The sequence below is a fragment of the Alternaria arbusti genome (genome assembly GCF_024043155.1).
Source record: "Alternaria arbusti strain BMP 1465 chromosome Unknown scaffold_3, whole genome shotgun sequence".
In the NCBI taxonomy this organism is placed as follows: domain Eukaryota; kingdom Fungi; phylum Ascomycota; class Dothideomycetes; order Pleosporales; family Pleosporaceae; genus Alternaria; species Alternaria arbusti.
This window is the reverse complement of record NW_026249943.1, coordinates 790386-806679: the sequence shown is the minus strand read 5'-3', so window position 1 is coordinate 806679 and position 16294 is coordinate 790386. Positions and strand designations below refer to the sequence as shown.

The following is a 16294-nucleotide window of genomic DNA, read 5'->3' as shown; positions in this document are numbered from 1 at the left end:
CGCTAGGGACGTCACGTGGACGTCCTTCCGGGCAGGCGCTGACGGTAACAGCGAACCCTCTGAGGCGACAACAACACCAGATCACCTAGCGAGACTGCGCGACGACACTACCGACTGTGCGCAATACATGTACAACGGCTGTTAATTCTTTGAGGATCGTCAGGGACCGAATGGTCGCACCACCGTTTGCACCACAGACACGCGCACGCACCTGGCGACACGTGGTGTTGTACACGGACGACGTTCTCAAAGGGATCAGAATATGCTCAATTTGCTAGCCAAGGTGACTATCGTACGTTGCAGGCTTTACTTCGGTCGTCTGCACAAATGGCTCATCTTACTCAACATTACCTTTTGCGCATCTGCAGCATCGGTCCCTTCCTGCCGGCCACGAAGATGTCGTAAATCTGGTATTGATCCTCTGTCTGTCGCCCAGGCTTCCCATTTCGGTTGCCTCCACCAAGTCTGTTCTCTGGATCAGGCCGAACCTCGTACATCCAGAGTGTCTTGGCAATGACAAGTCGCATCTCCAGCCAGGCAAGGTTCTTTCCAACGCAGCCCCTGGTTCCATAGGAGAAGGCACAGAAACCGTTCTCCGCCAATGCCACACTCTCAGCCGAGGATCCTTCTTTTCCAGTCTCGTCTACGATCCAGCGCTCAGGGTGGAACATGAAGGGTTCTGGGAAGACGTTTTCGTTGTAGCTGAGACAGTAAAGACCGGTGCTGACGTGGAGGCCAGCGGGGAAGTAGTGATCACCGACAGTTGTTCCGCCAGGGAGTACCTCACGGCTGGGCTCTGCTGCGACTGGTGGTGTCATGCGCATGGCTTCATTAAGAAACGCAGTGAGGTATTTGCAGGACATGATCTTGGTACCCGACTTGATCTCGTCATAGCTTGAGAAGACCGACTTGACCTCTTGAGCGATCTTGGCCTGTACCTCCGGTCGACGAGCCAGGTAGAAAAAGGCTGCAGACATTACGACGGATGTCGTATCGGAACCAGCAATAGTCAGCAACTCACACTCAGCGAAGAGTTCGTGCTCGCTGTAGCCACGCTTGCCAGTTTCGGGGTCGACAGCCTTGAAGAGCCAGTGAAAGAAGTCCTTCCGGACCTCACCCTCAGGCTTGGGATTCTTCTCCAATTCGTGTTCGACCGCGGACCGTTTCTCAAGGCATCCTTCAACGAAGTCCTGCCACTTCTTGACTACTGGCGGTGAGGCAACCTCCAGAAGCTTGTCGAGCCCACGAGGCTTCATCCATACCCAAGCGTTGGCTAACGGGCCGAATGCAATCTTTGGAATGTCAGCATGATCGATCAATGATCTGATGCAGGGGACTAACTGGATGGAGAATTTCCATGAATTGAACCATGACTTCGGGGATGTGGCGGAGATCGCTTCCAGGCTCCTTCATGTCAAAGTTCTTACCGAAGCACAAGTCACCAAGGATGTCGAAAACAAGCCAGTTCATCCAATCACACATGTTGATAGAGGCCGTCCACTCGCCAGCCTTTGGCGCTTGTTGACCAATCAGCTCTAGCCAACGGTCGATGTTCGCGTGAAGGAAGACCTCAGCATCTCGCAGTGCCGCTTCTGAGAAAGCGTAGTTCAGCACGCGACGCTTACGCGAGTGCACCTCAACACTGGTGGTGCTCCATGTGTTGATAGTGTGGACATTGCGTGGCCACACTTCGTAGTAAAGGCCTTTCTTCACATTTCCCTTTGGTCCAAAGATTTTCTTGAAAGCAGCAGGCGTGTTGAGCACGACACTGTCTGGACGATACCGGAACTCGGGTCCTACCAATCGTTAACAACTCACTGACTCTGGGGATGAAATCAGGCCACCATACCATACTTCTCCTGCAGACTATACAGCCAAACGTGTCGGTCGCCAGTACGAGTGTGCCACCATGACGGGAACACAGTCAAGCGGGCCCAGAACGGCCCCGGGAACGCCGCGAGTGGATGAAAGTAGAGGCGATAGATTCCAGTAACGATTACGTAGGTCGATACTAACAGAGCTGACAACACGAGAAGCCCTGGGTATGACCCATTGCCTTGGATATTTGTAATTGCCATCATGCACCTGGCTTATTCAGAGAAGAAGGAAAGTTTGACAGGAATCCGAAAGCGAAATGCAGAGCGTGGGGCCTCTTTTACGCCTTTCCATATGCTCGCCGACTTTGCAAATCGCACATGGTTGAAACTGTCGTGCTCCGCGGCATCTTCACCCTCACGGCTCCCAAATTAGTGCCCGTTGATTGGTCTCCTAAAACCTTAGGTCGCTAACTAGCAGCCGGGGCACCTGTCAGAAACGACTCTGAAATGTGGAGTTTTGCTTCTCGGCTGGGCTAAGAAAGGACCGATGGCGAGCCGCACCTCCCGCACCAGCTATCCATAACACATACTTTGACTATCAAACAGCTACTGATGCTTACTGAGCGACGCCACTATCACGATACATCACTAACTTTTTGTTTTACTGGTTGTAATAAGCCCGCATATCGCGTTCCTCGCATCCACGTGGAAGATGGCGCATGTGCCGGCCGCCCTCGAATAGGTGGGTCTCTCGCTAAGCCCCATGGGACTTTCACTGCATTTACCCTGGTCAGGTTTGAGACAATAACTCGATGGGCCTCGACAGGGTCTATACGGCTTCTCGACTCGTTGTTGCACTACTAAAACTATCAAGACGACGGCGTGAGTCCCTCTCGCTCCCACGGCACAGCATAGCGTGTGAGGGTCCTTCCGCTTCCGCGACCCATGCCGTTGCATGCAAGGCGTATGATTGGCAAACGGTGATTGCCCTCCAACGAGAGCTTAGCACGTTTTGGTTCCTACGCCGCCACAAAGCTTGCACACACGTTTGCGGCTTGCGCCCCTACCAGATGCCTTGCAATTCGTCATAGTAGGATTCCGGCAATGCATGACATCCACAGGAACGAACGCCACAAAGCAGACGCAGTGCGTGTTCATCCGAGGAGCCGCAAGGTGTCTGATATCTTCATCGCTTATGTCCGCCATCGATTGGTTCGTAATCCATTGCCGAAGCCTCATTTCTGACTCGCAACGGACGGCCAAGCTAAACCGTTCACGGCCAAAATGACGGCCAGGCACATGCGCTCAACACCAGGAAGTGGGATGATCTGCTCGAGTCGGCCATTTAGAATAACGCACAGCTCGGAGTTTATTCTGCCACGGCTACCCCGGAGGATTTTGATCGACGAGCGCAGTGATTGTCGGTTTGGGTACACACGCAGACGGCAGACTCGACCCCGCGGCGACAGATAAACAAATACGTTCTTGTTTCTTTTTTCGCAAGATGCAAGAATCTACCCCTCTCATACTGATCATTTGTCTCAAGCCGCGACGCGCTTGCTGAACGAGAGGGTGTGCGATGCAGGCGTAGATTGAAGTCTTGCATAATTGAAGTGGAGTGACTTCCCATTTCGTTCCCGCGTAGCACGACGCCGTCTCCGTTGGGAGCGAGTGCCGGATCATCCCCCACCCACTCACATGTGAAGACGAGGGACCCTTCAGGCCGACCAGGACCCCCTAACCTGTAACTGACGATCCACTTCCCAGATGCTCCCCGTGTGTCAGTGCCTCGCTTCTTGACTTTATGCTTTGCCCAACAGCTCCAGCATGTCGGATTATTACTTCTCTCTGCCGGATGCTGCGATGACCATTGGCTGATGCACAGCTAAACAAGCAAGTAAACCGTCATGGGTTTGAAGGGTGGTGATTTACAGACCTAAAGGGGGTCCCGCGACCGGGAGCGGCGGTAGCGGTAGGTGGATTGGGAACATCTGGGGAGTTCTGGTCAGGGCGTCTGCATGGGAGGTGAGGAAAGGTTTTTCTTTCCTTCTGGGCATCGCGTGTCTTGTGCCGTGTTCTTGCTCTTGATATATCATGGGTGCGTGTCTCGCGTTTTCCATGTGAGAGTTTCGTGCATCACCGTCAACGCCACTGCGACGTCTTCTTTCTCGCTGTTTGTGATATACCTGGTGTATACGCCGTCGAGGATAGGAAAGAGAGTGTGTATATGAATTGTGCATCATGGCGCCTATCATCGATCCACAGGAGAGCGTGTAAGTTTGTTCGGGAGTGTCTACTCGCCATCTCTTTGCTCTCTACCCTTTCCATACCCAGTCTCCGTGGTCCTCCGCGGTTCACCCAACCCATGTCTTATCACGACCAGAAAACAGTGTCTTGGGTAACATGCAGCTGACATTCTCTCCAGCCAATCCTACCGCCGTCGTCTCGATGGAGTGGCGATATCGACTTATATCTTGATCATGCTACTCGTCCCCCTCAAGGTCTACTGTCGGAAACGGCACGGGGGTTGGCGCAATGTTCAGATGGACGACTACATGTCCATGGTCGCACTGGCCGTGGCGAACGGTTTCTTCTACGTGTGTATAATAGGTACGTATCTTTCGTCCTTGGACACGAATCGTAGGCTAACGCTCAGTGCTTGCAGGCATGCGAGAGTCACTGGGACTACACATCAATGAGATCACGAACCCGTTACAAATTATCGCTTTCTTGCGGAATATCTACATCGGCCAGATTTTGTATACGCTCAGCATCACGAGCATCAAGCTATCGGTTCTCGCTTTCTACTGGCGACTCTTCGAGATCAAGTCCCGCATTACTATCTATGTGGTCACCGCCGCCTCCATCGCATGGTGTATTGCTATCGTAAGTCATCTATCGCCATAAAACTGACACCCTCAGCGCAATATGCTGACAGTACCGCTTCACAGATGCTCTGCGTAATCTTCAACTGCCTCCCAGTACGCGCCGCCTGGGACATAACCATCACGCAAAAGACCTGCATCGAAACACGCGACATCTACCTCGGCGGCTCCGTCCCCAACGTGATCCTCGACTTCTTCATCGTCATCATGCCCATCCCGCACGTCTGGCGTCTGCACGCGCCCCTCGCCCAACGCATCGTGCTAGCCGGCATGTTCGCCCTCGGCACCTTCATCGCCGTTGTCTCGCTCGTACGCCTGATCATCTTCCTGCAAATCCCCATCTCAGCCCAGGGCGACGTAACCTACAACTTCCGCGAGATCATCGTGTGGTCGATTGTTGAGATCAACATCGGTCTCACGTGTGCTTGTTTGCCTAGCTTGAAACCGGCTTTCCGCTGGATCGGCCTCGATAAATTGTTCTCTTTTGCTTCTTCGCGGCCGAGCGATATGAAGAGTCCGGGTCCGAGCTCGAATGGCGGACTGGATGGGTATATGCATGACTCGAAGAACTCCGGAGGGAGGCACAGGAAGAAGGGTGCGACTGGCGGGTTGTTTTCTACGCTCGCGGGTATGAGTCGGTTGGAGGATGAGGAAGAGTTCAAGTTTGTTGGGGAGGACACGCAGGGAAAGCATAATGTGGAGATTGAGATGGGGAGGGTTAGCGATGATAGTGCGCAGAGGACTGCGACGGGCGGGATCAGTGTGCAGAAGAATTGGAGTGTGTTGGTTGATGAGAGGAGGGTAGGCCAGCACCGGTAGTCACGGGTGGAATACACAAGGAAGTGTTTTGTACAAAAAGAAAACGGTGGATATATGGATACACTAATTACACGACGAATAACGAGGTCATGTTATATACATCTTGTCATGTCAACAAGTTACATTGATACGCTCGTCTGTTGGGGATTCCAAGCTTGCGTGTTCGACATCTTGCTATCGCCTGCGTCGAAGTTGAAGAAATGAATACAGGGAAGAATGATTGCGAAAATGCAAGTCGCAAGGCGCAAATTATGGGGTATCACAGCACTAATCCACGACAGTCTCAAACCCAATCTCCAGCTCAACTGAACGGTACGCAGGACCGCATGGAAATCTTCTTGCTCTTTGTAAAATACCCAGGGTACGTCGATAGGTCATCTCGGACTCCTTGGATCCTCGGTCGATGCGCACCCTTTCGTCCATGGACATATCTTCGGGTAACTGGAAGATGAGGAAGCTGCAGTCGGCTTTGGTCTGATTGCATATGAGACCGAAGAAGTCTTCACACGTTGTTTCCTTTCCGGTGAACATCAAACTGCCGTAAGACCAAGTTGGTCCAGGGCCGATTGGCTGGCCCGGTGGTTTGGTGCGATAAATCCGTAATTCAACTTTAAAGGGCGACGGCCCGGGTGAAATCGCGCTTCTCCTGCGGGTCGGACATCCTGTCTTGGTGCCCATCACCGAATCTTCAGACGTATCGGAGTCATCATCTGTATGGTCTTCTTCGGAACGTGCGCGTTGAGGAGCGGGTTCGTCTGCTGTTGTAGTCGTACCAGTGCTGCGTCTCTTCCTCACTGGTATTTTCTCGCTTAGGGCTACGAATCTGCAACCTTGAAACCAAGGCTTATTATCGATATTTAGGTCTCTTTTCTTGTATGTCAGGGCTTTCATGTATGTCCTGTTTATGAAGGTCTCTATGTCGGAGCGAGTCTGCCTGCAGAGAATCATGCCCAGCAGGTGTTTCTTGAGGCTGGTTTCATTAGCTCGCACCCAGTACCTGGATGAGCGGACTTACGTGGTATTGTCTCTCGGATAGATCAAATCAGCCGGATATCGGGTACCCTCTTGTGGTTTTCGGAGATGGTCTCTACTTCCTTGACCAGGCTCAGGCCAGATCAGGGGACCATACTCGACTAACAGCTGGTCTAGCTCTTTATCGAGGAGCATGGGATCGTGTCGATCGATGACAGTATTTGCATCGTGTGCATCGCGTAGTAGTAGACCAAGCAGAGCGGGTACCTCGAGTTCGTGGATTGCAGTGGCGGGCTCATACCTGAACACTGGTTTTCTCATAACGAAGCCCGGTTCAATCCTCTCCCTCCCATACGTCTGAAGTCCAAGACATTCTATATGATGAGCAACGCCAATTTCGCCTTTTTGCCGCCCCATTGTCGGGTATAGTGGTGATTTGATGGACAAAAAACCAATTGGCAATTGTGATGTACACCGCAGCTGGCGACGTCGGTGTCAAGCGGTGAGAGCTTGCGAATAGATTCCGGACGTGGTGGTGATGGAGTGAGCAGCGGTTTAAAGCAAGGCGCCTTCCATCTAGACTCCGGTCGAGACAGACGCGTCCTCGCTCCTTCGTTGTTTACTTGACGCGTCCTCAATTGGCGAGGAGGAGCTTTCGTCTTATTCGTGCTCACTGATACAACTCCTGCATTCCGATGTCGCGTGCTATACGTATCGCGACACGGTTGTTCGCGTTAAAGTGAGAAGGGAGATGGGATGTACCATGGCGGTGCTGCGACGGAGTTAAAATGCCATCCAGAATTGTAGGCCAATTAAAGCCCTGCACGAACGCTAGCGCGCGCAGCCGCATGGTGCAACAACAGACCGCCATCACCACCTACCAGTCGCTATCCGACATCTCGCCGGCATGCCACCCAAACACTCGGGCATGCCGCCCCAGCCCCAAAGAGCACGGAAGAGTGTGCGCCCACCTGTGTCGAGGGCCCCGTCAACAAGCTGCAAACGCGCCCGTGAGCCCAGTCTCGACAACAACAGCCCTCAGCCTGGTGACGCAATCCGGTTGCAAACACCCTCCAACTCAAATGAAGTAAACACCAATTCCAAGGCGGCATCTCCAGAAAGCGATGCGCAGCCGGCACGTCGTAGCGCGTCGAGCGAACTGACTTCGCCAATGATGTCACCTAGGCTGCGTGCACTGCAGGCATCTATGGAAGAATCTCGAAACACCAGTCCTAGGAAGAACTCCATCTCGTATGGTTGCTTCAACTCGCAACCTCACCTAAAGGGTCATTTTTATTCGGCCAATCAGCTCTTTGCGCGGGGCGTTTGGATTGGCTACCTGGCCCCGGACAGGCAAACCCAGTCATTCCGAGGGCTACCCTCCTTTCACGACTTGAAGGCCAATTACAAGAAGTTCACTCCTCCACACCCTCCTATAGTATCAGGGAGTCCTAGGGAGAATCGCAACGCTGTCTGCCGAGGCTGTGCTAGGGAAGACTCAGCTGTTATTGCCTTCAGCGAAGTGCAGTTCGGACCGAAGGTTGTGAGTTGTACCGAAATACATACAGTCCATGTCGTCCAGATTGTTGACAAAATACAGAAAGTCGTTATTATGCCGCTCGATGGCGACGACGACGCTGGGGTTTTTGCCATCATGCTACCTCAGACGAGTGATAGGTCTTTACAGGGTCTTCAAGCCTATCGCCCCTACGAGGTAAGACTCGGATCAACGAATAGTACATGGAAAAAACATACTGACCTCACATCTAATGCTGCAGATCAGTGGAGGTGGTCTGGGAGACAAGTTCGCCAACAATTTCATGATGCTCACACTTCGCAATCCTGACAGCGATGCTGGCACATTAGAGACCGTGCTCTCGGTGTTGTCTCCGCAAGAGCGAGCTGACATCGCCTCGAAGCTTAGGGGACTACCGGAACCAAGACAGCGTCTCTCTTCTACCCCCAAGCTATCGAAATCCACTGATGAAGATGCTGCACCTTCAGCACCGAATGCCGCACCTCCAGCATCGAATGCCATGGCAAAGGTCGATGACGATGAAAGCGATGCTCATACTAAGCAACCCGCCGCGAGGAAGCGGAGAAAGCTTAGCGAAAATAGGACCCAGATGTCGAACGTGATCGAGGTTGTTCCCAAGGAAAGCAGTACATGCCCTTCACAGTTGCAACCACAACAACAACCGACGCCACAACCTGTACCTGAGCCACAGCCAGAGCCGGAACCCCAACCCCAACTTCAACCCCAACCCCAACCCCAACCCCAACCGCAGCCACAGATACATACGCAGACTCAACGAACGTCAGAAACACCTGTCGACGATGTCAAACAGCATGCTCCAACGCCCGCGGATACATTCAAACCTCCGCATCAAGCCATCAAGCGCACAAACTCTACCAGCATCATCTCTCTTGATTTGACCGACGAACAAGCCGAGCGCGTGTATTTCATTTGGTCGGTCGACGACGAAGGCATGGAAATGGAGTTTTATCACACGCTACGCGAATGCAAGTCTTTTGGAGGCCTGCTCGGCCTGCTGGAGGAAGAGAGTGAGGACCTACCCTGTGTTGCGAGCATATTGGAGAAAACCAAAACCTGGAAACTGACATACGATCTTGGTGACGGTATCAGCAAAGCGATCGTAGCCCGCAAAGGCACGGAGACCGCATTCGATCGTCTACAGACTACACTTGCTCAATCGTCTATCTGGGCAGACAATCCTCAAGCAAAAGTCGATATCGTACTCAAGTCTTTGAGCCGGCCAAACCCTGCTTGAGCGACATGAGCAACGGTCATCGATAATTCTCTTCCTAGAATTCCAGCCTCGGCGTTCTTCGAAGGTGTGCTCTTCCTCACTTTCTCTAGAATCTGTATACCATTGAGTACATCGATGGCTTTTTGCGTTGTCCTACATATACCCCGATCATTTCTGATCTTTCGCGTGCTAGTTGGTCGAAAGCATCGATACCAGGCTGGCTGTTGTATAGCACTGGTGCTCCATGAGGCCGGGCAGGATCCAGGCAACTCATAAAATGTATCTACATACGATTACTAATGACGATCTCTATGTGGCCTTTTCTCGCAAAACTTGCAGAGCCTCTGTTTGAGTGTGTGCATATGCTACAGCACGTGCGATGATGTAGTAATTCCCCATCGCCTGTACACCAGCGAAATCTGCCCGCCACTGCGCATCTGATGTCAGTCGCGCCAATAAGTGGAAAAGGAAGTGCAGTCGTATGCATAGACCTGGGCCACAAGACATTACTGTCAGCAGCGGTGAGCTGCATTTCGCCACCTCGTAGACGAAGAACAATGTGCACAATGCCTTGTGTAAGTGATTTGGGGGGATCGTCGGCTAACGCGATATTCCAGCCAATCGGCAGCAATTGCCCTCTGGTTCCGCCTGCCATTCCCAGGCGGGTGCCGCTAACCTGTAGACGAAGCTTTCATACGCCGCTATGGTTTCTTCATCTGTACTCTTATCATCTATCGTGTTCTCGATTCATCTTTGAGAATGTCGTTCGTTTTCCTTGCGCGCCCCATCACTGACTCGTACATGCTCTAGACGGCCCTTTGGCGAAATTGCACGATCTGGCTGCCCCGGTCCTGAGAGCATCTGCATGTAATCATACCCGAGAAAATCAGCACTACACATCACACCTCCCTTGCATAGTCGCGACACCACAACGCTCGGAACTCATACGACTGTGTACGGCTGCATCGCTAGCCTACATTTAATTCACCTGGCGAGATTTTGCGATCCATGCATCTAGCCCAGACACCATGGACGGCTCAGCTATCACATACGCAACGTCCAAGGACTGGTTGGACATTATGAAGAATCGGTCAAAAGTGCGTATGCACGAGCTGATCGAGCGTCTTGGGTTGCGCGCAAAGTGGTCATCGAACAAACGCGGTAAAACAAACTTTGAATCCGCCCTCGTACGCGAGCTTGTTGCAGACATGGGCGATGTTGTCTCCACGTTACCGAAAGAGCCGGATGAGCTGATGAAGTTTCTGAGCGACGAGGGAAGTTTGAAAGAGCAAGTCGATGGCTTACTTGAGAAACATGGCGCCAAGGTCTGGGGAAGAGTGGGCGATCGTGAGCATCTAATCACCGCGAATGAACCCGGAGTCGAAGAGGGACTCTACCCGCGGGATCTTTACTTGGAGAACGAGGAAGACAGAGCATTGTAAGTACATAAGTTCGAGAGCACATCCGTCTTGAATTTGGGCCCTCGTAATAGTGCCGAAACCCTACTGACCCACCACGCAGAATCCACAAACTTCTCCATTGGTGGATCGGGCTGAAAGCATGCAACGTCATTCTTGCGCGCGAACGCCTGGATCGCGAGAGACGAAAGAAGGCAGAAAACCGCCAGGCGCGAGCTGATGCCGAGTTTTCTGGCCAGCAAGAGGGCGGCACCCCAGCATCATTTGTTGCGCTTGCGCCAAACTCGGTGTTGCACGACGGCGATACAGCGTCACGTGGAAGCCCAATGTCGTCAAGTGCAATGCTCACACCTCCGGAATCTGGGGAAAGTCCCACTATGGGACCGCGGGAAGGAGGCGGGTTTACAGCTGTCAATGGCGGTGGACATGCAACGAATGGCAATGCCGCCTTTACATCGGCGAAAGCCCACGAGCAACAGGCTACACAACAATCTAACATTGCCGAGGGTGTCTGGAACAAACTCACAGCTGAAGCGAACAAATCTCGGTATCTCAGTACGATGTCAGGCCCTGCTCCTACCCACGCTGCACATCCTACCGAGACCAACGCAGCGGCACAACAGCAAATCACCGACGCGACCCAAGCGGCTGCTGATCGACAAGTCAGTGTCCAAATGGCCGCGCTGGTTGCAAGCTTTCGGTCGGATGACGGTGTGCCAGAAGAGCTCCCGCAACCAAACAACAGCATACCCTACCGTGGTTTAGACTACGACGGGTTACGGGCGCTACGGCAGTACATTTATGGAGAGGAACGAGGTGTTTCAATGGACGAGGAAGCGCTCCTCAACCAACTCGAAAGAACATGGCGAGAAGGCGTTCGAGCCGACTACAATAAGATGATCGAAAACATACCCGTTTTCATTGCGAGGGAACGAGCATTTCTGACTTGGGTGGAACTCAAGCGCCACCTGGCAGCTCTATTACGAGCAAACGAACGTACGTTTTACCAACTGCCTTTGCATCCATTCTATCTATACTTATCTTACTGCAGGTTGGTCAGCCGAAGGCCACACAGCCGCCGAGATCGAGAGGCGCATCCAACAGCACCGCACGCTTATGGGCTGCACGCAAACCATCATCGCCAATTTTGAAGACGTGGGTCGAGGATTTGGTCTCGGCCCCAACGTCGCTGTCGACCGCGATGAGCTCCTGCGACAGGCCATTGTGGTGTTGGCCGGAGAAAAGTACGCAGTAGAGATGCAGTGGAAGCCAGTAGATTTTACGCAAGTAATGGGCTGGCTGCACGACCACCTGGAGAGCTTCCGCAAGGAAGAAGAGGAAGATGGAAAGGGTATGCTCTGGTATATTGGCGAGTCACGACGCTAGTCGCAATTACCATGATGGAGATACGCACGTATCGTGCGCGCGGGCAGCTGTAGTCGCAAAAACTGTGTACGAGGATCATACAGGCGTTCAGGTTTTCAGGGCGACGATCGATCGCCAGGGTCGAGGCCCCCACTAGTAGGTGTCCAATTCGGGAAAATAAGCTATTCGGGTAGGTCAGCCGTAGAGTGGTGGTTTCAGCTACTTGATCATGTTACAGGACCGTGTAGGATTACACTAGCTCAGCTGTGCCACACCTCATCACCATGCAGTACGGGACTCTGCGACGCGTGATTTGCTTTAGTTTGCGATCGCCTGGAACGCGCGAGCGCATAGTGAGGGCGCGACTGTACGCAACTTCGATAGTTCGGCAGCTAGTATCCGAATGAATACACGGCTCGGCAGCACTTCGCAGTATACCTTTTCGCTTAGTGTATTCCCTGCAGCCAAGGGGCGTTGTCTTCAGGCTCCGCACTGCGCCGTAAATCTCCCTAATGCCACGTTCCTATTTTAGAGTGCAGTGACCGCGCCGCACACTCGTCACATTGCCTCACATTTTTTTCTTTCGAGCTGTGGCGTTTATCAGATCTCGCTGTACCTCCCAGCAATATTATGCGGCGCGCGGTCTGGACAGGAACCGGTTGCACAGTTGAGTAATCGCAGCTCGGTAGTACAAATCTATGGGTGAGGGACGAGCGCGTCATAGATGCATGTGTAGTTGTAACTCCTGACCATGATACCAACGACATCTATCCCCGGCTATACGAAACCGTGATAGTGCCGCTTATTCGCTGATTGCATGTGGCGGCTAATGGAGGCTTTGAGTAAGAGGATCGGATGTTTTGGCCTATGCGAGTAAGAGTTGTGCTGCTAGCGACATATTCATTTGTACCTCGTGTATGATGATTGACCCCTGCGATAGATATGATTAGCATAATGCAGCAAATGAGCACCACGCTCATAGTGCAAGTGTCGTACAATGAACAAGCAAGGGCAAAGGAGACCCGCTGGGTGTGAACGAATGAGGATGGGGCGGTACTATGATTACACCTGATGGGGATTAATTGGCGTGCGAGTCATTAACTTCGGAGTGCGGACGCGTATTACCTCTGCTCATGTTTTGTTGCGGCCCCTGCCGGATCATTGTCTCGCTACTGGACACGCCTCTTTTCTGGGTATCTTTTCGACGCAGCGTACCGTCGTTCGCCTTCTACACGTCACCGGCATCAATCATCATCACCAATCCTCCTTTCGCCGCCCAACGCCCCCCTCACCAGCGCCTGTCGGTTCCTACTCCAGAGTACAATTGCTGCGCAGTTTGTTCTTCTTGTGTGTACAGGGGCATTCAATTCTTTGTCTAGTTTGGTAGCACGATCGGCATCTGAGACTGGACAAAGTTTTTCTTGGGGTAGCAGCAGCTGGCAATAAGAAAACTTTGTTCCAAGACGGCCTAGTGGAACGTACTCCTTTTACCTTTGCCGAGCGAGCTACCATCAATCACCCCAACCTTGGAACGTCGAGCGGATCCATCACACTTTGGCGCACGCGCCATTGATTGTCATTCCCCATCCCATCCGCTTACTTTTCCATCGTCATTTTCCTACTTCCCATTTCAACTGTTGACGTGCCCGTCGTCACCCATGTGGCGCCATGAGCTCAAAGGATAACCTGGCCCTGGATCTGGAGCACGGCGTGCGACGCTGGGATCGCGCTCGCTGGATATCCGTCTTCAGCTCGCATAACCCGACTATACGCGAGGTGACGGAATGCTTGGGCCTGGGCTTATCGGCGTCTTCGTCCACGACCAACCGCGGCATTCCGAAATTCGACAACCCAGACTACCGCAAGCTCTCGAGTGAGGTGACGAAGCTGTCCAAGGAATTGCCAAAAGAAAGAGATTTGTTGCTGGATTTCGCGGCGGATCCGAGTTCCCTGAACCAGGAGCTCGAGGACCTGCTAGCGAGTTACGGACCCGCTATTTGGGGCAGGGATGCGGATCGCAGCTGTTTACTCACGCCGGATGCGACCAAGAAGACGTATAACAAAGATCTGTTTTACGAGGAGCCGGAGCATAAGGATATGTAAGTTGGAGTGGTCAGGTGTCAGGTGTCAGAACGCGCGCTAAACCTATTTTAGTCTCAAGATTCATCTGCATCGGTGGATCATCATCAAAGCTTGCTACTACATTCGCAACATGAAGTTAAAGCGACCATCGGGTGCGAATGAGTATGATCAGCTTGCAGACATTGATGCCGAAGGCCTGGTAAGTTTTGATGAGATGGTTGGTGTTGTCATCGCTAATTCAGGGTAGTCACCACATGGGACGCCACAGTCACTCACCCCACCAGATCCGGATACTGTTGCAGGCGCTGACCTTGACGTTAAGCCCATTAATCTAAAGAAGCGCAAGAGCAATGCTCACCTCACTATGTCCGACGATGAGGATCCTGAGGCTTCGCCTATCAAAAGGCCGTACAGCACTATGCCTGTGAGCCGAAAGGGCAGCCCAAGGAAGTCACTCAAGTCACTGTATCCTGCCGGCCCGGGCAGCATGGAGAACATTCCTCCCATGCCGACTCATATGCATCGTTTCTCGCCAGCACCAGGAACCGCATCTGAGCCATTGCGGATACAGCTCAGTCCTCTATCAAACAATGACTTGAACGGCGTGTCAAGGCCTCCTGCTATCACGCAAAGCTCCGCGCCCGCAGGCTTCACTGCTGTCAACAATGGAGGGTTTACTGCTGTTAACAACACGCCTCCACCGAGCGAGCCAACTCGAGAACCGACAAGGGAAGCATCCCGAGAACCGTCGAGAGAAGTGCACCGACCCCCTCCTGGTATTGGACATCGTCACAGCAACAGTTACACGAGCCCATATGAGCCGTCTTCACGCAGTGCTGCTATGGCTCGATCCGCTACGGAGACTCCTCGTTCTGCCCCGCCAGCCACTCCTACACCAGCTTCGAATCAAGGGTTTCAAGCAGTGAACGCATCTTCAGCAGCTAATGGAGCAGGTGGGTATATGAAGAGGGAGTCTCCTGCCGTTCAGCCTCCTCAGCATACAAATATCGCTCCGCAGCCACAGCAGTCGCAACCGCAACCTCAGGCACAACTGCAGCAGCAACAGACACCGTCCCACCCTTCACACCCTCCACATCCACACCAGGCATCACCGCATACACATCATTCTCAGCACACGCAGCTACCGTCACATCCACATATTCAGGCTCAGCAACAGCCTCCACCCCAACCACCAAGTCGATCTAATACCCCGAGCCACCCCTTCGGCCGTTCTCTCGCACCACACCCTCGCAGTAGATCTAGTACACCACATGCGCAGGCCGCACCTAATCAGCCTATCATGGCACCTAATAAGCAGGTTACCTCTGCACCCGCAATACAAAGCGCCCCCGCATACGGCATACAACTCGTTCCTACTACACAAGACGCACCGCCCGCGCCCTCGAGCAAACCCCGAGCGCCCTCAACCCACAGCCAACCCGCCGCCGCACCCCAACACACCTCACCGCACCAACCCGTGCTGAAAAGCCACCAACTACCGCCCCAACCCCCCGAAACCGCACACGTCGTCCAGCCCCCACAACCACAAACCTTCCCCCGCGGCTCCGTCTCGACAGCCGACCTCCGCCTCCTCCAATGCGAAGTCACAGCCGGCCTCTTCACTTTCTTCTACCCGCGCTCCACAATGCCACCCGACGAAGCCAGCCTCCTCGTCCGCATGCACACACTCTGGTACCACGGCGAACCGCTCTTCCGCACAGAACTATCCACACACTACGATCTCGTCTCCAAGATCCTCACCGCGTGGCTACACGAGCGTCAAGCTATTGCTTCACTACGGCACAGCATGGCCGCCAACCCCGGCGTGTCTCACATTGGCCTGGTAGACCGGTTGCTGGCTATGAACGATCTCAGGGCTATGCGGTTGAAGTGGAAGAATATGAGTAGTATTGATGGATTGAGTCCTGAGGATCTACTCTGTATGGCCTTTAGGGTTATGACGAATACGGAGGGGAGCGAGTATATGTTTAAAGATGGGTTGGCGAGGCTGGAGCTGGGTGTGTTTGAGTTTTTGAGGAGCGAGGATGCGAAGATTGTTATGCAGCGGAGGGATACGAGGGCGGGGTGATGTCAAGTCGGTTCAGTAGGAGATTGAGGCGGTTCTCCGACGACTCTCTCCTTCTGCTCCTCCCTTCACCTTTTCG

At 53.1% G+C, this 16294-nt stretch overlaps 5 protein-coding genes across 5 annotated transcripts; 4 read left to right on the top strand and 1 right to left on the bottom strand.

The window, feature by feature from the left end:
• Window positions 1–347: 347 nt before the first annotated feature.
• Window positions 348–1911, bottom strand: J4E86_002892 (uncharacterized protein; the record flags this gene model as incomplete). Its single annotated transcript, XM_051443448.1, has 3 exons — window positions 348–1292; window positions 1342–1796; window positions 1881–1911. The coding sequence occupies 3 exons, from the start codon at window positions 1909–1911 to the stop codon at window positions 348–350; spliced, it is 1431 nt and encodes a 476-aa protein (XP_051304943.1).
• A 2147-nt stretch (window positions 1912–4058) lies between these two features.
• On the top strand, window positions 4059–5521 carry J4E86_002891 (uncharacterized protein; the record flags this gene model as incomplete). The annotated part of the gene is made up of 4 exons (XM_051443447.1): window positions 4059–4090; window positions 4243–4427; window positions 4483–4703; window positions 4769–5521. 4 exons carry the CDS (start codon window positions 4059–4061, stop codon window positions 5519–5521), a joined length of 1191 nt encoding a protein of 396 aa, XP_051304942.1.
• Window positions 5522–8105: 2584 nt separating this feature from the next.
• On the top strand, window positions 8106–9285 carry J4E86_002890 (uncharacterized protein; the record flags this gene model as incomplete). Its single annotated transcript, XM_051443446.1, has 2 exons — window positions 8106–8207; window positions 8272–9285. 2 exons carry the CDS (start codon window positions 8106–8108, stop codon window positions 9283–9285), a joined length of 1116 nt encoding a protein of 371 aa, XP_051304941.1.
• Window positions 9286–10292: 1007 nt separating this feature from the next.
• Window positions 10293–12068, top strand: J4E86_002889 (uncharacterized protein; the record flags this gene model as incomplete). The annotated part of the gene is made up of 3 exons (XM_051443445.1): window positions 10293–10702; window positions 10786–11678; window positions 11734–12068. The coding sequence occupies 3 exons, from the start codon at window positions 10293–10295 to the stop codon at window positions 12066–12068; spliced, it is 1638 nt and encodes a 545-aa protein (XP_051304940.1).
• A 1647-nt stretch (window positions 12069–13715) lies between these two features.
• J4E86_002888 (uncharacterized protein) lies at window positions 13716–16218 on the top strand (the record flags this gene model as incomplete). The annotated part of the gene is made up of 4 exons (XM_051443444.1): window positions 13716–14146; window positions 14202–14328; window positions 14398–15051; window positions 15409–16218. 4 exons carry the CDS (start codon window positions 13716–13718, stop codon window positions 16216–16218), a joined length of 2022 nt encoding a protein of 673 aa, XP_051304939.1.
• Between the last annotated feature and the right edge of the window lie 76 nt (window positions 16219–16294).